Here is a 26,333-nt window from a genome sequence, read left to right as displayed (position 1 = left end):
GCATTTTTTTCATGAGTTTTTTTGCTTGGTTTGGGGAGAGGGGGGAAGGTATGTCTGGAAGGGGAAAATCAGCAATTACAGCACTTACTGATTTAAAATGTAATCCGTTCAAACCTAATAATCGTTGGCAAATCCAGCCCCAAAACCAGCCCCTCAAAACACAACACAACATAACTGGTGGTGTTCTACTGCAATGGTTCTCAACCAGGGGTCTGGGGCCCCCTGGGGGGCCGCAAGCAGGTTTCTGGGGGTCCTCCAAGTAGGGCCAGCGTTAGACTCACTGGGGCCCAGGGCAGAAAGCCTAAGCCCTACTGCATGGGGCTGAAGCCCAGGGCCCTGAGCTCTGCCACCTGGGGCTGAAGCCAAAGTCTGAGCAACTTAGCTCTGCGGGGGCCCTGTGGCATGGAGCCCCAAGCAATTGCCCTGCTTGCTACCCCGCTACCGCCGACCCTGGCTTTTATATGCAGAAAATCAGTTGTTGTGGCACAGGTGGGCCATGGAGTGTTTATATCATGTTGTGGGGGGCCTCAAAAAGCAAAAGGTTGAGAACCCCTGCTCTAGTGCACAGGGAGAGGGGCATGATGTGAAGAGGCCATGGAGGGGGGGCTTGAATACCCTGCATTCCCTGAAGAGTATGCCCTTCAGGTTTCTCTGCATCTGAGAGTGGAGGGGGCCTTGAAGATGAAGGATTAGGTTAATGCCCTGTAAGGGGTTGGAGGTTACAGCAGTTGCAGGAGCCATAAGGTGGCTTTACTATTCCATAGCCTGAGTGAAAAGAATTCCATCTTCAGCCCTGACCCTTCCACACCTCCTCAGTCAGTACCTAGCCTTGTTACTTGGGATTTGCATTGAGAAAAGTATTTGGTTCTATATAAGGTCATGTTATGTCACTCCAAGGTACTAAAGTAAGGGTATCAAGTTAAGTTTTGTATTATTATTTTAAAATGGTGAAGACAAAACACTAGAAATTTATGAGTGTTGTAACCATTCTGGGAAACTAGAATTCCAGCTGTTTTCCCTGTGTACTTTTGCACTATTGTTTCCCATACATTAAAAAAATAAAAATGTGGTAGCACCCGTATCACCCTGAATAATCGCAATACCAGAATCAACGTTTATCTATCTTAGAAATTTTATTGTATTTTCATTCTTGTTTTCAAGACATTATGTAAAAATGTCTAGTTTTTTTTCTTTTCAATTTTTTATTGCGGTTGCAGAAAAAATATACAGTTATCCTAAATTGCATCAAAAATCCAATTTAAGACACACAGGGCTAAGCAAATCTATGCAGCCATTAGCAGTACAGATGAAGGCAAAAATACTTAAGTTATAATGATATGAAATATAAGTATTAGAGGTCATGCATGGAGTAAAGTTCTTTTAATTTGTATTTTTTCAGCTGAAAAGTTTCATACATGGTAGGTTTCTTGACCTGACTTATCTTGATGAAGTTAGTGAATGGAAATCATGTGTCCAGATATCTGTCTTAATATAATCTCATGTTTCTATCTGTCATATTTCTTTGACTGGTCTATAAATATACAGTTGGGGGAAGGGGAAAAGGAAAACTGTTTCTCATTTTCTTACCAAAGTAGGAGTCTTTTCTTCCCTTTTTTAGCTAATGCTTCCTGAAACACAGTGCCCCTCATATATCTCCTCTTAAGGCTCAACTAAAACTGTGAAATTTTAGAAAATTCATAATTGGTGTAGCACTTTTCAAATAAACATTTTTAAACAGAAAGGAGATGAAGCCAACACAAAGGACATGGTAATATGAAAGGCTGAGGGATCAACCTGTGTGTAACCGAGTTAATTCTACTCCACAAGAGGGGAAAAGGGTACATACTATAGTGAACAAACAGTTTATTTCTAAAGGAACAGATATGGAAAAAGGTGGCACAGTCATATTGCATTAGCCTTTCACTTCCGGACAGCCAGACTGACTCCCGATTGGGTCACAAGTTACAATAAGGTAATATGGTAGTCTTCACCTAATCTCTTACTTTTGTCCACCTCCCCAGAACCCCAGTTTAATTTATAGCACCAGTCAGCACATTCTGCTTAGGAGAGGCTCATCATCAGAATAACATGGGTGTTGCTGGTTAGGATTTAGATATATTGGCAGACCTTTGTGGAAAAACATTGCATTATGTTTGCCAGTACTGTGCCTGACTCAGTTTATTAGATCCTCAGTCCTCACTGCCATGAGTATTAATTCATGCACGATATATTTTTATATGGTCAAAAAAAGTTTATAGTACAATTCAGAAGGTTTAAAATTTCATTTGATCTATTCCTATAAAGGGGATGGGTGTTGGTTTCATTAATTTTTCAAATGTATTTGAACTCTCTTAAGAGAGTATGTAATGTCTATTTGTAGATAAGCTTTCCGGAGACAGAATAAAGCAAGTCATGGAACACATCTGGAAACTTCAGGAGTTCTGTAACAGCATGGCCAAGCTTGATATTGATGGATATGAATATGCATACCTTAAAGCTATAGTCCTCTTTAGCCCTGGTAAGGCATTTGGCAACCATTATAATGATCTTCCCCTGTGTTTCTAACTGCAGTTCAGATGCTGAACTTACAAACTATTAATCTTTTGGCACCAGGAGATTTTAAAGAGAACCAAATATCCAGTGATGAAGAAGAGACTGTTCTACTGAGTTGTTCATAAAATATCTCACAGCACCATAAGACTTTATCATCAATAACGCCTTTTAAAAAATCACTTTTGGGGTAATTGATTTAAGGCTCCACAAATTCCACATGTTGTATACATACTTACATATATTTAAAGGCCAGATTCTCAGTCCCCTAGCCCTTTCCCAAGCTGCTTTGTGATACTCTGACAGCACAAAGAAGCCTGAAAGCTGCTCTAATAGTGCAGCTGGGGATTTTCTTGGTGTAAGGGGATCCCTGAGTGGCATAAAGCTGTGCTATCCATTTCCAACCCCTCCTCTGTGCATGGGTCATGTCAGGATTGGGAGTAGGCATGTGTGACAGATGACAAAATTTGTCAGTTTTCGTTTAATATGGAATATAATTAATGGTAAGAATGGTGTGGGGAAATATATCCTCTGGCTATAAGTGACTGTAAGGAATTTGATTCAGTGTTTACATTCTTTTATTAAGAATGTCCAAGAGGAGGTAGAAGATGCAAATGTGAGTTGAAAGTCTACTATGGTTTAGATACATCCTCCAGTAAACACAATATCCCTCCCTCCACCAATTTGTTAATAAGGACAATGAGCATAAGAGCTGATAACTAAAAAATATACAATGGACATTGTGTATGAGATCTGAGGATTTCCTCAGAGAGGACACCTTAGTCAGGGTTATCCATAGGCATATCAAAGTACAAAGTGATAATCAGGCAGGGGAAGGGGAGTTAAACATGTTCCCGGGACATTGAAAGGGTAGAGAAGAAGTGCTGACAGGCTGAGTGAGAGGGAAGCTCTCTCTTAGAAATGTAGGGTATTTACTTTTATTTCCACTGTAACTAATTCTAACCTATCTACCTCACTGAGTTTTGCAAAGTATTCAGACTAGGGATGTCGGGCAAGCCTTTTCTTTTGCTTTAATATTTTCTCTATCTACTCTTAATAAATCTTATTTTAATTAGATTAATTTAGGGTCTTGGACTGTTGCTTTGGGGAATTTCTCACAGACTGTGCCTTGGGTTTTTCTCTAGTAATAGTAATAATAATCCATAGCTCTTATCTATGAGCTTTTTATGAGCAGATCTCAAAGTTCTTTACAAGGAGGTAAGTTTCATTATCCCCATTTTACAGATGGGGAAATTGCGCCACAGGCAAGTGAAGTGACTTGCCCAAGGTCACCCATCAGGCTGTTGGCAGAGTGGAAATAGAATCCAGATCTCCTGAGTCCTAATTCAGTCTCTCTCCACTAGAGACTAGACCACACTGTAAGAGATAGACTCCAAGCATAGGCCTGCTCTAGTCCTTTTCGAGGGAGAACAAGAAGGAACACGACACTTGTGGCCCTATGAGCCTGTCGCTGAAGAAGTTTTGGCATAGCCACACATATGCCATTTTGTGCCCTTCTGATCATTTGACTGCTCAGTGAGGAGCTGAAAGCATCTGGAATTGTGACAACACAAACCAGTGGAAGTTTGGAAGTCCAAAAAAATCTTGAAAGCTAGAAATTGGTTACTCTACCTAGTGAGTTCAAACAACAGAGGGAAACCCATTTGAAATGAGGAGAAGCAGAAACAGATGATTATGCCCTCAAAAGCTGTCCACCCTGTAGCCTGATTGGACCCATTGGTAGCAGGTGTGCACTCAGAATTGTTGTGCTCCCAGTTCTGTTGGCCCAGCCAGCTGCAGAAGGAAAAGTGAGTGCACTAATTCTAAAGCCAGGAATGAAATTTTAGCCAAATACACGTATTACAGAACCAACAGTGAGCAGAAAGTACAATTACAGCATCAGCCTATATATTAATGAGCAATATCTGTTCATATTACAACTCATAACAAAATTATATTAAGCATGTGTATATAAATGATAACGTTATGTATTGTGTCCAATACATTAGTTGGCAAATAATTCATTTAATAACATATATATGAATGTCTTTTAAAATAATGTACATCATCTCAGAATGATTTATTGAGATTTAATGAGGTACTCCTTACTGCAGCTATCATATCAACCATGGTACCCAAGAGGAAGAGTTGAATGAAATTAAGTGGAAGGTTCTTTGTAAGTACTCATGACTTATTTTATGATTAAACCATACACATTTGGAAATGTTTTCTTTCTTTAGATCACCCTGGTCTGACGAGTTCAAGCCAAATAGAAAAATTCCAAGAGAAGGCACAGATGGAGTTGCAAGACTATGTCCAAAAAACCTATCCGGAAGATACTTATAGGTATTTTTTTTTTTTTTTGATAAATTCTGTGAGCAATGGTTGCAGCATAAAGACATAAGATTGTTGTTAAATTTAGTTTTGTGGGGACTCAGATAAAAGATTGAGGCCCTCATTTGCACATTTATAAAAGCAGACATGTTTAGTTTAAACAGGGCAAGAAGCAGGATTGGCGGCCTGCAATTTTTTTAATTTTATAGAGCCTGGTGTAGGTATGTGGGAGGGAGTGTTGCAGGAGACTCTTATTATTTTTAAGTTAGAAGAGCCAAATAGTCTGAGACCATAAAAGGGCTGAACCAATTCCTGTCCTTTTAAAGTTTAACAGATTATGTATGGTAAGTTTCATCCATCTTCAGACTACCAACATATAAACCTTTGAAAACCAAGTTTTAGATGGCAAATAGTAACTAAGCCCCTTAAGCTTGTAATTAGAAGAAATTCTACCTACCTGTGTTTTTAATTTTTGCCTCCATTTTTTAATTTCCAAGGACATTTGTCTGAAATGTTGGTTGCACAGAATTTCCTTTGTTTCCTAATTACTCTGGCTTTATCCCTCAGAAGTGAAAAATAAAACTGAAAAATAAAAATCTTCTCCCATACAGTTATACTTCTTAATAAAGAATGAGGGAACAGAAATTCATAAATGGCCAAATTTCCCAAAGATTGGCTTCCATTTTTGTGAGTGCAGTTGGCACCCTCTTGTTCACTTGTGGGTGAATTCAGAATACTTGCACTTCTAAATAATTGACTGCAGGCATAAATCAGATAGATAAAGTATTCAAATTTATGGCTACAAAAAGAGATGCCAGACTTCAATCCCTTTACCCTCACATTTACAAGAGATGGTGTGTTAGCAGAATTGGTTCTACACATAATGTTTTCCACAGCTAGCGATGAACCATCAACAGGTCTTGTTTATTGCTAGAGGGCTTTGTTATTATGTGCTTAAAATAATTTCTTCAAGAAACTCACTTATTTTGATTTTTTTTGTCATGGGATCCTGCTATTTAAACATGGTAGATATGCCACAGAATTACTGTAAAGTAAAACTCCTTTTAAATGTCAGCAGTGGTATAAGGTTAGCTTCTGTATATTTGTAGATTTTAGTTACTGTCTGTACATTAACAAAACATGGGGTTTGGGACTAGCATAAAAGGGAGCAACAGACCCTTCAGAATTCCCCTTTTCAGATATTTCTGCTTCCTTTTTTATACATACTCATGCCCCTCTTGCTATCTGGTTTTTCATTAACAAGTTGCTAGGCAACTGAGAGTGTTGCCATATAGATTATTTAAACTAATTAAGCATTTTGCTCTTAAAAATGTGAAAATGTCCTCATTACTCAGTATGAGACATTGTCCTTAGCCATAAAACACTTGCAAAGCTGGGAATTTCAAAGACAGTAGACTTAAAGAACTGCGCATTTTTCATTTAATTTGCAAAGTGGAAGAATAAGCATAGACATCCTTTTCAGAGTAGCTAAATTAACATAAATTGCCTTTCTTCTCACTCATGAGTTACTTTAACAATAAAAGCAGGCCCGGCTTTTTAGCTGCACAGTAGTTTAGATTTATTTGCATTATACCTTTTCATAATCTTCTGAACTTCTTTTCTAGGTTAGCCCGGATTCTGGTTCGCCTGCCAGCACTTAGACTGATGAGCTCTAGTATTACAGAGGAACTTTTTTTTACTGGTCTCATCGGAAATGTTCCGATTGACAGCATAATCCCATACATCCTCAAAATGGAAACAGCAGAGTATAATGGTCAAATAACTGGCACATCTGCATAGTGGGAACAATGCACCTTGGTGGATCAAAGTAATTTTAGTAAAACAAGTAACTACACAATTAAGAGAGATAAGTTTAAAAAAAAAAAAGACATTTTGGTATGTACAAATATTTCCAACATGTTACCAGTTTCCTACCAGACTGCTCCTTGTCTATTTATTTCCAGTGACAAAGTATAAAAAGCTATTAAAACACCTCCGACTAGGACCCTTTTCTGCCATTAGGAGTGTTTTGATGCCTTTCATTCAAAAGGCTGTAGATTACTGAACATACTTTTAACATGCTTTGTATTTAGAAATTATCAATGGGCAAAAATAGAGTTTTATAATGTCAGAGATTAGTATAAAAAATTGCTAAAAGAAGAACAGTATGTACATATTTAAATTTTTCCTTGGAATTAATATCTAATAATTACCAGGATATAATGATGATAGCACTTTCTAAGCACTTCTTGTCAAAGCGATAATGTCATCAACATTTTACTTATGAGCAGGGCAAATGGAAAATTGCATATGTTTTTGGTCAAATTGCTAGTGATTTCTGTGAAGGCTATAGGAGACAATCATTTATACTACAAAATATTGCTATGAATAATGTTATGTATTTAATGGTAAAGTGGAAATTTAAAGCAAATTTCTACACTGTTAGCACTAAACTCTGCTAAATTAGTGAAAATGAGCTTTATTTGACATAAGCATAATGACTATAGTATAATTAGCAACATTAATAAATGCTACAGAAATTGCCCAAATTGGAAGGCAGAATACCAATTTTTTGCCATAGTAATAATGAAACTTTCAGATTCCTTAAAGTTTCAATTCCAGCCTGGCATAGATGTTTACACAGTCATGATAGACGTTATTCCAACAGGACGACTTTTGGTTGTGGCGGAAATCAGTCATTAACTGGCAGGGAAGCAATCCTTCCAACTAGAATCATGCACTCCTAGTCTCTGTGTATACTTTTTATACTTCCAAATTCATTCCTTCTGTCTGCAGCCATAAATGACCCTCACCATCCTAGGAGCCAAAGGGGATGATTGTGACTACGTTAGAGCCCATAACGCTGCTGTCAGATAAAGGATAAGTGCAGAACATGAGGTTCTCTTCCTTCCCCAGGAACTGAGCATCCTGTCTTTGCAGTGCTCCCTACCCTGTTCTGATCCAGTTCTAAATTGGAGCGTCAGCTGGGTTTTTTATATTCATTCATGTGCAGTTACAGTTAATGACCGATTGTTTGGAGTTATAATACTAACTATCTTTGTTTTTATCTTGGGTAGTAACCTATCAAGTCGTTTTCTAGGATTCACCTTTTCCTGCTAATATTGCATTTATTTTAGTATAATTTATTAATATTAACACTGAATATTTTAAACAATCAAAATTCATAAAAAAGCATTTTGTCAGAAGAGTTATAGCTGCATTAAGCTGATTCTTGCTTATTACATACATTCATTAATTAGTTTAATGAATTTACATGGCAGCGTCATTTTCTACTTGCATTCTTGTGACAAAAATATAAATAATGAGTTCAGCACTTTTTTGTTTCTGGTATTGACATTGATTTAGAAACATTCCAACAGGGTTGGTTTTTGTCTCTTAAGGGTCTGAGCTGTAGCCCAAGGATTTTGAGCAACTCCTTGCTACTGTATTAGTCAGTCCTGTCTTGGTACAATTCATCCTTATAGTAAGGCTCTCATTTGTAACACTCATTCTGACAAATAAGGCTATGTAATTTTAGCTCCTAAGTACATTAAACTCAATTACAATCTCCATCTTTATAAAGTTCAGAAATCTTGGTTCTCAAGAACAGTGGTATAGACAGAGTGCAATATAAAGGCAGACATCTGAGATATTGTACCATCTTCTTCCTAGGCTTTTATTATAGTAAATGAAGTTTGTCATTTCTTTAAAAGTGACAAAAGGACTATATTTTGAACATCCTTAGGCCAACTGGAATGCAGACCTAAGCCTTAGCCGTTATATTATAGTATCACTACTTGTAGGTTTGTGTCAGCACTTCCGATATAAAACCCCTGTTTTAAGGGTTTACTTCTTGGCCTTAGAAATTAGTAGTAGCCTGAATTTTAACATACAAGTTACTTGCCTTGGAAACAGAATTTCAAAGAAAAGTTGTGGCCATTTTTGTGCAAAAGTGAATGTTAGAGGTTTACTGTTTTGATTGTTTAAAAATATAGCGTGCACATTGAACTGTTTTTAGGGGGGCTATGGCAAAAGATTAGCAGGTGATATAATTTAATCACTTGTAATGTGTAGTAAAAATCAATCAAACAGTCAAGTAAGCATTTTTAGAGGAGTGTGAAATATTCATAAACAAAAAGTATACTAAACCACTGGAAATCAACGTTTTTCCAAATTTTATTGTAAACTTGAGACCATTTTCCATGAAAAATGTTGTTGGACATGTACATTTCTCTAGTAAAGGGTCTCATTTGCTGATAAAGATGAGCCCATGTTTGAGTAAAAATGGCTTCTCTGTTGAAAACGTGCAAAAAAAGTTTTGTTTTTTTTTCATTGTGAAAATAGCCATTTTGAAAAAGGTAACCCACAAAAAACTAAGCTGTGGAGCAAAATCACATGAAACTGCTAAAATTTATGCATTAAATTTCATAAATAAAAAACGATGAATTTTGCACAGCACTGTTAACATGTACAGAATGCATCCTACAAACATAGGACTATACTGTTTGTACCTCATTCTGCAAGTAGTCTCGTGGACTTCAGGAAGACTTTATGTAGAGTAAAATGCTACTCGGTGTGAGTATGGGTATTGCAATCGAGCCCATTCTTAGGATTTATTTTTAAAAAGTGTAAATGTACTTAATGTACTTGAGAGTGAAGCAGTTCCATAATTACACTTTTATTTTAAAACCCTCAAATTACTACCTTTAAACTATGAAGACTCTGTTTGTGTAGCATCATTGGCATGGTTTGTCAGAGCTGAGCTAACATAGTCCCCATGTCATTAATAAAAAGGAATGTTTTCTGTGATCATATGTTGTTTTGATTCTAACACTAACAGTTTAGATGGTAGAAATTTGTACAGCAGGTGGTGGATCCCACAGCTTAGGAGATATTTAGGGTATCAGCTATTTGAATACAAGTTACAGATAATAGAATAGGTGTGGATAATAAGCTTCATGCTTCTTTTTCACATGCTGCTCAAGAGCTACCATTAACACTGAGCCAAGGAATTGGTATGCTGCAGGGAGAGAGATGGTGTAAAAGAGGCACTTAAAATATTATTGTCCTATTAAAAATGATGGGCCAAACTCCATTGTGGTGTGGCTTTTTTTGCACCAAACCACTGAGGTAATCTAGCTGTGGAGCCATCTTAACTGGATCCAGAAGGACTATCCTAATATAAGGCTGATCTACCAGAGGGGTGGGGCTGATTTAGGGGTTCTTGTGCCGTTCCAGCCACCTGTGGCTGGGATAGCAAGGGAAAAAGGCATGGCTGGGGAAAATGGGAGATGACCAAGTTGCTCCTGCATTATGCTAATCATTGGCCATATTTTCAGTTCCTTGTGGCCATTGAAACTCACATGCTGTTTTAACATAGCACGGGAGGAATGGCCTGCACACAGCAGCTACCAAGATCATAGGAGTGCAAAGGTGCGCTTTCAGTCATCTTTGCACACCTTTGACCAACACTCTTCACAATTTGGCTGCCACATGGGACGTGATCCCATATGTTCAAATAGTAATTTCCTTGCCTATGTTACTAATAATGCATTTGATTATTAAAACTGAAAGAGTATTGCAAGTGTAAATTATTTTCTGCCATTTATTGGCTTGTTTATGTACTCTTTCCATTTCTTAAGGATTGGGCAATGAGAATAGACTAGTCTGGTTCCCTTTGGTTTCTAGTCAGTTTCACTTTAAATTTCTCCTCTCTAAGCACAAGACTGCACTTTTGTATTGTAAATATAGATTGGGAATATTTGTGTTTGTTTTTCTTTTGAAATAACAACAACAGAATTATTGGAAATATTTGTGTTGGTCTTAAATTTGGTAAAAACTTTCTTTTACAAACCTAATTGTGTGGCCAGATTTGACCTGACAAAACTAGGAGCCAAAGTACCATAGCCTGATAGTGATTCTAGAAAACCTTGCATCCAAGTAAAGTTCCTGCTACTGCCTCAGAATTAACGCTTCTTCAAAACCTGATAAAGTCTCATTGTCCTACTTTTAAAAGTAAAGAGTTTTTAACTCAGTAGAAGTGTCATGGTGAATCGAGCTTGACCATCCGTATATAGCAGTAAGATTTAGTTCATACAAAAACTGGAATTCTGTGTTGGCTGAAATTGTTTGGAATGCAGTGAGTGATAATAATTCCCAAGTCTGTTGACCATCAGGGTATGCTGTGAGGCCTGTCTGTTTTCCCATTCTTTCGAGAAAGATGTGAGTTTGGAATTTGTATGTGGGTATAAAGGAATGCTTATTGATAGTTATGAAGGGTTAATTTGGGTAAGCAATATTTGGGCTATTTTTATAAGATTTGTAATTGTTTTTACTGTATATGCACCTAAAACAAACAGCCATATTTAAAAAATCTAAATAAAAGTAATTCTCCTTAGTCATATTGACTTGTCAAACAGCAAGCAGGATTAAGATTAAATTAATTTCCTTTCACTTCCACTATTTGTAAATTAGAAATCACCCTTGGAAGCCAATGGTGTTACTCTTATGTAAAACTGGTGGAAGGGAAAGGAGAATCAGATCCCAAATTTTTAGGTGGGTCACACAGACCCAGATTTTGACTCATCTTAAAACTGATAGAATGTAGACAATGTTTAGATTATAAAGGCCCCATGCAGCAGAAAACTGACTGCTGGCCAATGGAAGTTTTGGCTCGCTGTGTAGTCACAGATGGCAAGACTTATCATTGACCTACAGCCCCCTTGCACTCTAATTCCTGACACAAATGGGCTGTAGGGCAGGAATAAAGTCCACTAATGAATAGCATTGGCTCGAGGGGGTTTCTATGCCAGGAATCGAGCTGGGTTTGCCCTGCCCCCCATAGAAGCCTTTAACACAGGGTGTGTTCTGCGGTATATTGGGGTAGGAGGAGGCATGGCCAGCACACTCCTTTGCCCTGATGATTTCCCAATGTTGCAAAACCCATAAGGGTCCTATGCTGCACAAGGGACTAACCAATCTCTAGCATGTCCTTATTATGAGATGTTTTTTTCTTTGGTAGAGGTTGTGTAATGCTGAAAACTGCACCCTTTTTGTTGCCATGTGTATGGAATGGGGTTGTTGAAATGTTTCTGGGAAACACTGAACATTTTCAGAATATTCTCCCACCTCAACCTCCATATGGGTAGGAGTGGTGATTAGGATCTTTCCCTGACTGACTGACATTTTTAATCAGCGAAGAATTTTAAAAGTACTACCTAGTTTAAAGAACTGACTGACAATGCCGTTGTGAATGGATTTCAGCCCGGCTAAAGATTCACCTATAGCAAGTGGAGATCAGGAAAATCCATCTGCAACAGCAACAGGGATGGGGCACCCAGTCCATATCAGACAATGCAGGAGTTAGCATTGGTATGTATACACACACACACACACACTTCAAGCAAACTTTTTAACACGCTAGACTATCAGAACTGTGCTGACATCACTGCCATTCTCAATTACATTTAAGGCACCACTGACATAAACAAGAAATTAACAGATATCATAATTCCACTCATGACATCAGATGCTCACTGCTGGTATTGTGGGATGTCTGTACATACACAGGGAGACAGCTAAATACATGCCATAACAATACGGCTCCAAGGCTTAAAATGCAGAGTTATCAGCAAGTACTTGCAGATTCAAGTCTCCCTGTAGGCAAAGGATTTTCTTTTTAATTTTGTTTTGTTTTTCCTTAGTTTGATATGACATTTCTCTTTTCTCTTTCAGTCCTTATCTGGAAAATAAAAAAAGGTTATGTGGGTGTGTTTTTCCCTCCTCCTCTCTTACCCCTGAAAAAGCAGAGAGATGGGAAGAAAAGCAACAAGTAGCCTCAGGTACATCTCAGAATTTAGTTCCAGGAGTGCAACAGACCCACCTGATAGCAGCCGCGCTGCAGCTAGCATGGTTGGCCCCCTGTGTAAGGATAGACTTACTGTGATAGTAGCAGAGAACATCTGCTGTCACAATACATCTTTGTACACAGGTAGAGCCAGCAAAAGAAGCTATGTTTGCTTCTACTTTATACAAAACAGAGGATGGGGGAGGTCAGAGTTACCATATACAGAAAGATAAACTGAGTAATAATAGAAATGTTACTTTCAAATTTGCAAGAGGCCTTATAAAGAGCGAGGAGTGAAAAATCAAAAACTATTTTAAAAATGCGTTTGACATTCTCTATTTAATTCTGAAGTTGCTATGTCAATTGAAAAGTGTATTTTATAGGACTGTCAAGCCCTTTAGAAATAAGGCTACGCTTATTGTTTTACTAAGGATGCCCTAATCCCTCTTTTTAGCCTGTGTGATATAAACCTACCTTAATGGTTATCAGTATTAAATGTGAAATTATTTTGCAAACATTTAAAATGTTAGTCTTATGAAGATGGAAGTTAAAATTAAATACACATACAAAATTTTTTAAAAGTTAAGTCAAATATATTGGAATTGAAAAGTGCTATCGCCTATAATTTCCTTATTGTAGAGCTCTCTGTTTGTTGTGAAATCTGTACTGTATTTATCATGGGAAATATCCATGTCAGTATGTCACAGTGTTCCATATTTCCCAATGTCTAATTTATTATTTGGGTTATGTGAGGGCTTTGAAAATGGATTACTAGATCTTTAAGTTCATGCTTTTCCTCCCCCATCTTTTTTTTTTAATATAGTTTTTTTATATATTTCTTTGTGCCTTCTATCATTGTACATTTCTGCATGTTTAGTAATAGAGCTCACTCGTGGAGCTAATGCATATGTACATAGTTGTGTGTATGTGTATGAATGTGTTTATATCTATCTCCGTGTAATATATTATGTACAGCGTATATAAAGTGTGTATGTATATGTACATATATGTAGCCATGGTATTCATACATCTTTATATGTTAAAGAAAGTTTATGATTGAGTTGCTAATCTGGGCCTTCCTAATCTTCATTTCTTGGCCCAGGCTCAGCCCTGCCTTAAGCAGGATCATCTCCATTAACTTCAGTAGAGTTCTACCTGTTTCTAAACCAAGGCTGAATTTGGGTTTGTCACTTTGTCCTCAGTGCTTTTTAAAAAAATCCAAGTCATTTGAGATTTTCAAGTTATTTTCTCAGCCTTTTCTCATAACTGGTAGGAGCCATCCAACTGAGAGTTAGTAGAATCTACAATTCCCAAGGGAAAACATGAAATAAAAATAGAAGGTAAATATTCCCCTATATTCTTGATAGACACAGAGGGGCTTTTTCTAGCCTTCTGAGAGAGGTCTATTTGTAAATTTTTTAAGTGATTTCTTTAAGTCTCCATTAGTGGCTACTTAGAAGAAAGGTTGCCATGTATCTTTGAACTATACCCCACAGGATAAAGCAAAAGGCTGAATGCAATGCATGGTGCAATAAATGTCATTTCTAAAATCTTCAGCAACAAGATCATAACAGTCATGTCATAGAGTTTAAGGCCAGAAGGGACCACCAGAGCATCTAGTCTGACCTCCTGTATATTACAGGCCAAAATCACCCAGCACCCGCACACTAAATCCAACAACTGAAATTAGACCAAAGTATTACAGCCCACAGGAAACTAAACTATCGTGTACCATAGGCAAAGAATAAAAGGGACTACGGTGTACAAGTACCTGAGGCCCCTGCAGTGGCAGGGAAATGATTTAGTGAGATATACCCAGATAATCCTGGCAAGTGATGTGCATCGTCATGCCACAGAGGGAGGCAAAGAAACCCAAAGGTCGCTGCCAGTCTGTCCTGGGGGGAAATTCCTTCCTGATCCCACATATGGCAATCAATTAGACTCCGAGCATGTGATCAACAACCAGCCAGCTGAACACGTGAGACAGAGAATGTTCAGTGCCACCTCAGAGCCCTGCCCCACACTGCCCAATGTCCCATCTCCAGCCATGGCCATCCCTGGTGCTTCAGAGAATAGACATTAAAAAAACCACCCAGAATATACTGGGGGAGGGAATCCCTTCCTGACCTCTGCAGGTGGCCAGCTGAAATCCTGAAGCATGAGATTTTAGGAACATGAGAAATAAACCGAAAATGAGCCCCAGGGCTACTGAGTCCTGCCCCCTACCATCAGAAGCAACCCTGAAGCTGCACTCAACAATTTGTCCAACTCTCTCTTAAAAATAATTAAGTTGTTTGCCCCCAAAACTCATATTGGAAGGATGTTCTAGAGCCTCACCCCACTGATGATTAGAAACTTTCTTCTAATTTCCAGCCCTAATTTGTTCAAGGCCAGTTTATGTCCATTTTTTCTTGTGCCAACATTGTTCATGAGCTTAAATAGGTCTTCACTGCCCGCTCCCTTCCCAGTATTAACTGCCCTAATGTATTTATGGGAAGTAATCATATCCCCTCTCAACCTTATTTTTGCTAGATTAAGCAAGCCAAGCTTTTCCAGTCTTCTCTTGTAAGATAGACCCTCCATTCCTCTGATCATCCTCGTAGCTCTTCTCTGCACCTGTTCCAGTTTGAAATTTGCATTAATCATTTTTGAGCCTGGGTGACCGGAATAGTATACAATATTCCAAAGGAGGTCTTACCAGTGCCTTGTACAATGGCATTAATACTTCTCTATTTCTAATGGAAATGCCTCGCCTGATACGTCCTAGGATTGCATTTGCCTTTTGCACAGCCATATCACATTGGTGGCTCATAGTCATCCTGTGATCAGCCCACACACTCATGTCTCTCACTTCCTCTGTCGCTTACAACTGATGAGCTCTTGGCTTGTTGCAGAAGTTCTTATCATTAGTCCCTAAGTGCATGACATTGCATTTTGTATTATTGAATTTCATCCCATTTCTGTCACTCCAGTCTTCCAGGTCATCCGGATCTTCCTGTAGAATATTCCGATCCTCCTCTGCATTGACAGTGCCTCCCACCTTTGTGGTGTAAAATGTCAGGGTTTTTTTATAATCAGTATGCTAAACTATCTGTTTATATGGAAATTGAAATTAGAGTAAGCTCCAGGTTTAGACTACATTCCTCTGTACTATATTCCTTGTTTCTATCGCAGAAGGGCTGAGAGGAGTGTGCTGAAACAGTCCCCTCACATGCTCTGTTTCTATAAAAATAGAGATCGGTGGCAACTACACTGAAGGAAATGATCAGTCAGAAGTATGTAAGGGTACAGAATTGTCCATATGAGTTTTTAATTCAGTTTTTAATGTTGTTTCTTCAATTGTTTAAAAAATAAAACAACTTCAGTTAGTTGTGCAAGTAACATCTGATTATGGATATTAAATGCTCAAAAAACTGAACAATTACATTATTACTGATAAAGACATGAGAGGCACTGAGAACTCCTCTATCACAAAGAATTTCTTAAATTCATTTTTTTCTGAGGTTAATGTAATTATTTTTGCACAAGGCTTTTTATGTAAATCCAAGTTAGCAGAAAGGAAAATTAACAAGATCTACAGACCTTTCAGTAATTTAAGTTTTTAAAATATTCTCTCTTAGAATAATTTTGTACATATCTTGGACCCAAATCTTTGAACACTCCATGTGCTCAACTCCCATTGCCATCTGATGTCAAGGGGAACACCTCACATGCGTAAGCTTTTGCAGGATATGGGCCTTGGTTGTAAAGTCTTTGCTGTGAAGAATACTAAGAATGTGTTCCTTTTTGCCATACTGTTTAATAAACATATGTAGACTGTTTGTTTCAAATATCGATTTTGTGAAACATCCATCTTTTTAACATTTCAAGCCCAATTTCTGAGGCCTTCTGCATGTAAAATGCCCATTTAAATCAATGGGAGCATTTCTTGCATAAGATGGCCCTTCCTTTGGTGTCATGACAATCACACCGTTTGAATATTCTTCCTTTTCTGTTGAAAATAGAATGTCAACCTTAATGTCTTTAAATGCTTTTTTATTTCAAGAACATTTTTTAAGGTTAAGAAATGGATTGGGGTGTTGATCAGAATTGCAGCCATTTCAAAGAATAATAATTAAACTGCGAATTTAAAAAATAATAGCCATATTCTAAGACTGAAGGGTTATGGAACTCACAAGTTTGAATTTTTTCTCTTTTGAAAGACAAAATGTGTTAAATATAAATGTGGATGAAATGTGTTATGTACTATCTTGCAGGAACTACAGGATGTGAAATCAGCTTCCTGTAGTGATCACAGACCGCCAAATTCTGAGAAGTGCTGAGCAGCTTCTGTTCCCATTGTAGGTGCTCTGCTCCTCTCAGTAATTGGCTCATTGCATATAAAAATCTGTTTCTAGAAACATCTATTACTGCAAAGCAAGTACAAAGCCATTTGAAGAGTTTTGTTTTACCATTTAGATTTTAAAAAGGGGAATTAATAGATTTCAAGTTAGACATGGGGATATCCTTTAGAAAAGTATGTTATTTATAGAGCATATTTGTTTTTTTTATCATCTGTGGTATTAAGTTCAAATTCTGGAATATTTTCCTATAATCCATCTGTTCTTTAAAATATATTGTAAGCCAGTGTTCAAACACTTTTATAACTGAAAAACTGCACATTTTTCATTGTATAATTGTATGTATTTGGCATACCTATGAGCTCTGAGCTCTTACAAAAATACCCCACTTGTTACAAAGGGAATTGTCTGCTATAGTTCCTTGGGATATTTTTTGTAACCCTCTCTTCTTCATTGTTTAGAAAACTGTTGTTTATGCTATTGCATTAATTACAGGTTTAAAACCTGTTAAAGCTGTTGCTTTCTCACAGCTTCTTTGTGAAATCAGCTTTGTATATGTGATGGCATTTAAAAATAATAGCATGAATTTTTTAATCTGAATTTTATATCTAATCAGTGTCTTCAGTCATGAAGAGAAATTTGCATTGTTGTGTTTGTATATAGAGTATTGCAGTGCATGAATTAGCTTATGCATTTTATTAAATGCAGTTTAAATGTGGCATTACATTGTTGTAGCTTAATACTACTACCTAAATGAGGTTTATACTATTAAAGTGAATTACAAACCTAAATGTATCTTTGATATTTATAAATGCTTTATTTTTTTCTTGAATCACAAGTGATCATTTCACATCCGTGCCAAAATTTCAGTTTTACCTGCTTCCCTTTTGTCACGCTATCAGGAGTGGCTCACAACCATGAGTGCTAACCTTAGGGCAGACTGTTAAAAGCAGGGCAGACACTCCAAACTGGTGGTATGTTTTATAATTAGATTTCACCAACCCAGTAACAAATGTGAGCTCCTAGATCACTGTAACAGTCTTACCATAGAGTCACAAACAGTCCCCTTGGGCTCTCCAGTCTATCTTAATACTCAGTGGTCACTTACACCAAAAATCACAAAATATTCCAGTTGCTTCCAGTCCCAAGAGATCAGTCACTTATCCCAGTTCAATTTGTGCCTTACATCTCCCACCAAAAAAAATGCCTGTAACCACACCCTGCAATAAACTAACTAAAGGTTTTTTAACTAGTAGAAAGAAATCAGAGAATTATTTACAGGTTAAAGCAAACCAGTATATATGCACAAATGAATTTGTTTGTGATTTGAAAGCCGACAGAGATGTAGTAATCTGTCAGCATGGAATGTCTTTTTAGGACTTAATCCGGGTCAACCCTGGGAATCTCTCCTTTTTGTTTCTTAGCTCCAGCCTTTGTCAGAGTCCAAATAGCAAAGTGATGAAAAATCTCCATGTTAGCTATTTTCCTTTTCCTCTTCCAGAATTCACACAGATGAGATGATGATGCCTTCTACACATACTTCTCCATGGGTGGATGGGGCAATCAACAAAGTTTTTGTCCTACAATGGCCCACTTATTTTTTGATAGTCCTCCTGGATGGGTGGGGGAAGGCACTCTTCTCATCTGAATTCATAAATTCAGAGCAGGCATTTTTACAATTATAAAACAAACTTTTATATTTTATTTGTAGCATGCAATACAGACATTACAAGTAAGATTAATGGATGCGACAACTTAAAAACATTTCATAGAGTCTAAACACTAAATATATTCTTATAAGACTAATATCTATTTGAACAAAACTAATGTATGGGTGAGCTAGTCTGGTTTCTAGCTATGAGTTTGTCTGCTCTTAGCTAACACCTATGGCCTTGACCAGGCTGGCACTTGTCTTACTGATGTCATGCCTGTCTTCAGAAAGAAACAATTTGATAGTTTCTCCGCATTTGGTAAAAGTATCCTTTTGGAGTGGTCATTTAAACTATTCTAATAAAAAGGCCCAAATCCTCTTCACCTTACTTGTGCCTATGAACAAGTTGAGCAAGATTTGCCACTAAAGATATTCATCTTTCTGTGGTTTCTCAGATTTTCCATCTGAAAGCATATGAGATTATTTATTGAGAGTTATATTTACCCTTAAGAACATAAGAATCGGCATTCCAGGTCAGACCAACGATCCACCTAGCCCAGTATCATGTCTTCACACAGTGGCCAATGCCAGATGCTGCAAAGGGAATGAACGGAACAGGGCAGTTATCAAGTGATCCTTGTCCTACACTCCTAGCTTCTGGCAGTTGAAGGTTTAGAGACACTCAGAGCATGGGCTTGCATCCCTTACCATCTTGGCCAATAGCCATTGATGGACCTATCTTCCATGCACTTATCTAATTCTTTTTTGAACTCTGTTATACTTTTGGCTGTCACAACATCCCCTGATAATGAGTTGTATGAAGAATTACTTCCTTTTGTTTGTTTTAAACCTGCTGCCTATTAATTTCTTTGGGTGAGCGCTGGTTCTTGTGTTATGTGGAGGGGTAAATGACACCTTCTCCCTACCATTCATGATTTTATAGACGTCGACCATATCCCCCTGTTAGTTGTCTCTTTTTCTAAGATGAATAGTTCCAGTCTTTTTAATCTCTCCTTGTATGGAAGCTGGTCTATACCCCTAATCATTTTTGTTGCCTTTCTCTGTACTTTTTCCAATTCTAATGTATCTTTTTTGAGATGGGATGACCAGAAATGCATGCAGTATTCACGGTGTTGATGTACCATGGATTCAGATAGTGGCATTATGATATTTTCTGTCTTATTACCTATCCTTTTTAATGGTTCCTAATATTGCGTTAGCTTTTTGACTGCTGCTGCACATTGAGCAGATGTTTTCAGAGAACTATCCACAAAGACTCCAAGCTTTTTCTTGGGCTTGCAAGTATAACCAGTCCCTCACTTTTATGAGCACAAAATTCATTCTTCATATTTGACAGAGGTGTATGTCTTGCCACTAACAAAAATACCGTATTCATGTCAGATATCTCAAAAAAGAACAGAAATTCAACAAGCTGCTTTTGAGCCTTTTGTGGCCATATGAATGCAAAGGAGAAATGAAATGCAAAATTTGGACTCTTGCATGTATTCAAAATCCAATTTGCATCAATAGGACATTATAATGAAGGGGACACACAACCGAATGATAGAAAACAGCAAGAACTGTCATTTGTTTCAGACTTAACAGCAACCTCACTTTCCTCTTGATCCATACACCCTGTGCCCTCTTAGACTCTGTTCTCTCCGGTCCCAAATTCCCATCTCTTGTTAACTCCTGTCACTTCTGCCTATGTTGGCTTTCATACTATGGTATCTATGTCCATCTTAAAAATTCTGAGTCAACATATTCTTTAATATATTCAAATTTCTCCCCTTTTGTACTATAACCATTGCTTAAATCCTTGTCTGAAACCTGATCCATCTCTTGCCTTGATTATTACTTTTTACTGAGTGGTCTCACTGCTTCCAGAATAATTTCCCTATTCCCTTGCTCCAACCAAGCAACTCCTCCATTAATCTTTCCTTTGGCTTCCCATAAAATTCAGGCTCTTCAGCCTCATTTACAAGGCCCTACATAATCTTGATTCTACGTTTATCTCAGCTTTCATTTATCTTTAATTCTCTCTAGTTTTCCCTTACTCCTGTCTTTATCATCTCATCCTTTCCCATTCAACTGCATGCCTTCTGTCATGGTATGCCTGGGACACTGTACTTGACTTCATCTCCAAACTGGCTTTTCTTTCCTTCAAATTTCTCTTCCAACTCTCTTAAAGCTATACCTCCTCATAAATAATTCCATATCCTCCCTCTCCTGTGCTGTGATCCCAAGTCTTGTATCTGCCTTATTTACATTTTAAGCAGAGAATTAGTCTAATCTTTGGAAAATATTGTGTATGAATCAGTGTTCTCTGCTTTCTTCCTCTACGCCTAAACCAACTTGTCCATAATGGATTAGCTTAATAGCAAATTCAGTTGCTCATAACCGCTATTGACATATAGAAAGGGATTTGACTTTATATAGCATCTTTCATGCCAACATCTCAAAACCCTTTAAAAAATAACAGGACAGACATGGGCAGGTTATGAGGTGCTTATGGTCTGTGGGTTAATTGACATGCAGAGGACCCTCAGCTCCATGTCTCTGTTTCTTCATATGGCAATGGAGCTGTTTCCTTGCTCTTTTTCAATATCTGGCAAAGATAGGGACATGGATAAAAGGCAGGTTTTTAGTTCAGGCTCAATTTGTGAATTGCTTATATTGACCTGGGGAAGTCAGTAACCACTTCCTTAGTTGAAGGCATCTGCCCAGTCATTTATAAAATAGTTCTCAATCTCAGGTGATTCTTTTGCAGACTTTTCTCTGCTTGTACAAACCCAAATAGCATCAAAAGCTAGAAACCCCATCATCTGTCTTATGCTGGCAAAGATATTGCTTCCTTTCTTCCAAGGCAGATCTAGCCACAGTCATCTGTATCTTTGTTATTCAAAGCTGGACTGAGGGCAACTCAGACACTTCAGCTTGTGAAAAATACTGCTGCTGCTCACTTCATGTACGGTCCTGCTAGTTTGTCCTACTCACAACTTCTGTGCTCAGCTCTTCACTGCCTAGCAATCCACACAGCGGACACTCAGGGTGCTGATCTCTTTATCCAAAGCCATTGAGGGTCTACATTTTCATAATTTCCCATGTTGAACTGGAATTTTTCAACTATCTGGCCCAAGTATAAAGTTCATGGGAGCAGAGGTTAGGGTGTTTTCACTATCATGCCCGTTCAGTTGGAGTTGAATAGAAATAGACTGTTGGCCGCATTTAGCACATAATAAACTTGTTCATTTCAGCTTTCCCCTAATTGCAGGCTCTGGAATCTCTTGGCACTTTGCCTGATGACAGGGTTTTCCCAGCTCATTTTTCTAAGGTTAACTGCTCAATGCTGGGTAGACATAGGGAGTACATGCTCCTCAGTTGAGAAAATTACTGTTACTCTGAACCATGCAAAGGGAACACATACTGTAATATCATGTAAATGCTTGTAATCATATTGGTCACGCAATCACTGCAGGCAAAGATAGGAGCTATTGGATATTCCTGAATCAGGCTATCAAGCCTCAAGTTCATATTGTGTAAATAACATTGAATAAAACCCCTTTCCACACCAATTTTGACTGTGGAATTACTAGATGTTAGTAATACTTCAAAATTGTTGGACAAAAAGTGCTACATAACTGCAGAGTGTGTTATGAACAAGTAGATCACAACCACACAAGCTAAGCAAGTGAAGAAATGGGCACAGAGTAGCTGTGGTTTCAACAGTTCATACACCTAGTTAATAAGTAGCAAAGAGAGAAATTAAACCCAGGAGTCCTGACTACCAGTATCCTGCTCTAATCACAGATTATCTCCCCATAAACAAGTGTGTAAACTACATACATGCATAACCTGATTTCAGCGTTAACTACATACATGCATAACCTGTCATTGATTTATGCTGTTGGCTTCTAAAATAGGGTCTCGCTGTTTCAGTGGTTTTCAGATTGTAGTCGCCTTTCTTCAACCCATCGCTAGTAGTAATTACTGAAGCCTAACAATTATACTAGTAAACCAGTATTGCCAAGTCCAGCTTTTCCAAAATCATGAGTCAAGCACGCGCGCGCACACACACAAAATAGTCCTGCCAATAGCTCAAAAGTAACAAGATTTTTTTTAAATAGTAAATTTTAGGCTCTTTATTTGCCTTCTGATTTCTGAGCATTTAGCTGCACAAACTTCATTTTCAAGCTTTTATTCACACCCGAAAGGGCTAAAAGCTTACTTTAAAAAAAGAGAGAAAGACAAACGAAAGAAACAAAGCTGAAGTCTCATAAAATCTCTTCTCTCCAGCAGCTGGAGCGCACTAATGCCCCCGTACCAGGCTGGATAATGCTTTCTTTTCCAGTATTTGTAAGGCCACCAACTCAATTTCCTCCTGGGGTCAATTCAGTGGAGCCCCACCTGGTGACCTGAGCAATACTGATGAGAGGTGAGGTTGAGGCGAGCGGGCAGCGGACCCAAGCCCACAACGAACAGCTGAGAAGCACCGTCCGGTCGCTACAAAAAGCAAACAGATGCGAAGGCGAGCCAGGGAGGTGACTCCTACTGCAGCCTTCCCCTAGCGCTGCCCCCTCTCTACCCACCCCCCAATTCTTTTCTTCTTCCCGGATCCCAGGGTGGCCGGGTCCACGCACTGTTTCCCTTCTCACACCCTCTTCCCCGTCCCACCGTTGCGGCTGCAAATCCCCTAGCTCCGCTTCCCGACCCCGGGGCAGCGAAACTACGCCTCCCGTAGCCCTCCGCGGCCGGGGCGGAGAGCACGTGTTTCCTCTGCCTGCCTGCCGGGCCGCGCCGCCTCATTTCCCCCGTGCGCTGCGGGCCGCGCCGCCTGCCCGGGGGAGCCAGCTGCAGCCATGCCGATGAAGGGCCGCTTCCCCATCCGCAGGACCCTGCAGTACCTGACCCAGGGGGAGATCGTCTTCAAGGGCGCGGTGAAGGTGATGACCGTGAACTACAACGCCCGGGGGGAGCTGAGCGAGGGGGCCAGGTGAGTGCAGCGGTGGCCACCCCGCTCACGGCTCTAGGACACTCCGGGGAGAGGAGGCTGCTGGGTAGCCCGCCGCCGGCCCGGGGGAGGGGACCAGGTGAGTGGGGGGGGGGGCGGAGGGGGGCTTCAGAGCTCACCCCCCCCCTTTCCCCAGTCCCTGGGGCACCGCGCCCGGTCTGTCCCGGGGGGCGGGGGGCAGATGTTGCTGCCGGCTGCTGAAGGGCTGTGTGCGTTTACACTGACTTGCTCGCTGCGAGAGACTCTGGCTTTCTTTTCCCCCTAGGAAATTTGTGTTTTTCAACATCCCTCAAATTCAGTACAAAAACCCCTGGGTCCAGATCATGATGTTTAAGAACATGACCCCTTCGCCGTTTCTAAGGTTCTATTTAGGTAAGTGCTTTATCCTTGGGATGCCGGGCACCCCGGCCCCACAGAGGAACAGCGGATTCTCCTCTCCCACGAGCTGCTGGCTGTCCCAGCTGCCTCATGATGTCTGTGATTCCCTGGCGGATGTCGTACATCCAGGCCCAGGGTGGGCCAACTTTTTGGCCTGAGGGCCGCATCTGGGTGGGGAAATTGCATGCAGGGCCGTGAATGTCGGGTTTTGGGGGAGGTACCTCCAGGCGAAGGCAGCGCGTTTGGAGCCCTCTGCCCCGCCTCCCCCAGGGGCCGCAGGGATGTGGTGCCGGCCGCTTCCGGGAGCGGCAGTCCCACGGCCTGGAGTTTCCACACCCCTGATCTAGGCACTGCCAAGGACTTCTTAGGATAGGGTAACTGCAACCTCCCCTTTAAAAGGGCCTAGAGAGCAAAGATCTCTGAGCACCCAACAGTTGTATAAGGGGCCTAACAGACTTGCTGGATCAGGTGCTGATCTTTAAAAGAAGCTCTACAGTGTTGCCTGCTCACAGCACTTCCGTGTCACTATTTGAAGCTGTAGGGGTTTGTTCCATTCCTGCAGAACAGGTACAGTCTACTACAAGGGTAATCTTAATAAGGACCTCACATCATACCTGCAGGTATATCTGTAAAGCCTTCTCGTGGCTCTCTCTTACTAGCCCATAGGAAGATGTGAGGTTGATGGATTAAGGCAGTGGCTTCCCATATGGCTTTCTGGTCCTGAGATCCATTTATAAGGAGGCAGTGTGGCCTAGTGGACAGTGCATTGGAGGGGAACTGGGAAGACCTGGGTTCTGTTCCAAGCTCTGCCCCATCTGTAAAAAGGAATAATGTTTACAAGGAGCTGAGTTTTACCTGCTAACACCCACCCCAAGACCCCTTTAAAAGTTTAGCTTGCACCCTTGAGAACTGCATACAAAAGTGAGGTTACTGACCAAGGAACAGGCAGCACCTTGGGCTGTTTGTGATGGTCTTGCTGGTGCTTCACACCTTAAAATATTTACTCGATCTAATGCGAAATGGTAGACACGTCTGGGTAGTCACCTCTCAATACTTATTCTATACCACTTTCCTCTACAGATAGTGGTGAGCAAGTCTTGGTTGATGTGGAAGATAAAAGCAACAAAGAGATAGTGGAGCATGTTAAAAAAATCTTGGGTAAAAGCGAGTAAGTAAACATCCTTCACAGCCTGAAGAGTCACTGTCTCCTCTCTGACAGAGCTGTAAGATGTCACAGCACTGACTGAGGGGTTGAAAGTGGACAAGGCCTCTTAAACCAGGAGGTTTAGAACAGTGGTTCTCCACCTTTCCCAACTACTGTGCCCCTTTCAAGAGTCTGGTTTGTCTTGTGTACCCCTAAGTTTCCCCTCACTTAAACTTACAAAATCACATATAAAAATACAGAAATGTCACAGCACACAATTACTGAAACATTGTTGACTTCCGAACTTTTAACCATATAGTTATAAAAAAATCAATTGGAACATTAATATTGTATTTAAATGTCAGTTATAGAGCAGCACAAACAAATCAGGGTCTAGTACGTTTGTTTGTACTGACTTCGCTAGTGCTTTTCCTGTAGCCTGTGCTATTGACAAAGTAAAGCTGCTCCAAGCTAAGTGAAGGGGAATTTTTTCTACAAGGCAGTCCTGGAAAGGTGGTTTCGCTGCTAGCAGCCATTACTGTGGGAGATGCTGCCCTATGAAATTTTGGTGTATGGAAAAAAATGCACCACCACCATGCTTTTTAGGCAGCAGGGGAGAGGGTGGAGAAGAAATACAGCCGCCTTCATAGCGAATTGTTTTTCCTCTTCCAGGGAAACGCTACAGAAAGAGGAGCAAGAGAAAAAGAAGCTGTCTCATCCTGCAACCTTTGGACCTAAAAAATATCACCTGAGGGAATGTATGTGTGAAATCGAAGGCCAGATCCCTTGCCCTGGTCTAATACCGCTGCCTAAAGAGATGACGGGCAAATATAAAGCTGCCATGAAAGAAAAAGCCATATCCTGATTTAACAGAGGGGGCAATTCTGCTGCCATTCAAGGTGCAGATAGGATACAAGGTGCTTCAGTAACTGAGGCAGACTTCACAGCCAAAAAACTGGTCCATGTTATTAGTCCTTGATTCACGAGAGGTCTTTTCATAAATATGGTTGGACCCATTCATGTTGGTTACTCAGACAAGTGGAAGAAAATATTTTTAAATAAATCTTTTTAAAACTTTA

General features: G+C 39.5%; 2 protein-coding genes across 9 annotated transcripts in view; both read left to right on the top strand.

The window, feature by feature from the left end:
- The window catches only part of NR2C2 (nuclear receptor subfamily 2 group C member 2), a 66,338-nt gene extending 48,477 nt beyond the window's left edge, over window positions 1-17,861 (top strand). For 4 of the 8 annotated variants that reach the window (XM_073351281.2, XM_073351279.2, XM_073351280.2 and 1 more), the window contains 3 exons: window positions 2,381-2,518; window positions 4,791-4,896; window positions 6,510-17,861. In XM_073351281.2, the coding sequence (XP_073207382.1) occupies window positions 2,381-2,518; window positions 4,791-4,896; window positions 6,510-6,684 (419 nt within the window). In that variant the 3' untranslated portion in view covers window positions 6,685-17,861. Of the gene's footprint in view, window positions 1-2,380; window positions 2,519-2,571; window positions 4,897-6,509 lie in introns of those variants that run through there. The other 4 variants (XM_073351283.2, XM_073351284.1, XM_073351286.1 and 1 more) reach the window with 4 other exon arrangements.
- A 5,464-nt stretch (window positions 17,862-23,325) lies between these two features.
- Window positions 23,326-26,333, top strand: MRPS25 (mitochondrial ribosomal protein S25). The gene is made up of 4 exons (XM_073351289.2): window positions 23,326-23,714; window positions 23,998-24,104; window positions 25,191-25,278; window positions 25,927-26,333. Exons 1-4 carry the CDS (start codon window positions 23,581-23,583, stop codon window positions 26,117-26,119), a joined length of 522 nt encoding a protein of 173 aa, XP_073207390.2. The 5' UTR covers window positions 23,326-23,580; the 3' UTR covers window positions 26,120-26,333.

The sequence above is a fragment of the Lepidochelys kempii genome, chromosome 7 (assembly GCF_965140285.1).
Source record: "Lepidochelys kempii isolate rLepKem1 chromosome 7, rLepKem1.hap1, whole genome shotgun sequence".
NCBI lineage: Eukaryota > Metazoa > Chordata > Testudines > Cheloniidae > Lepidochelys > Lepidochelys kempii.
Note: the sequence above shows the minus strand (reverse complement) of the source record. Positions and strands in the feature narration are given on the sequence as shown.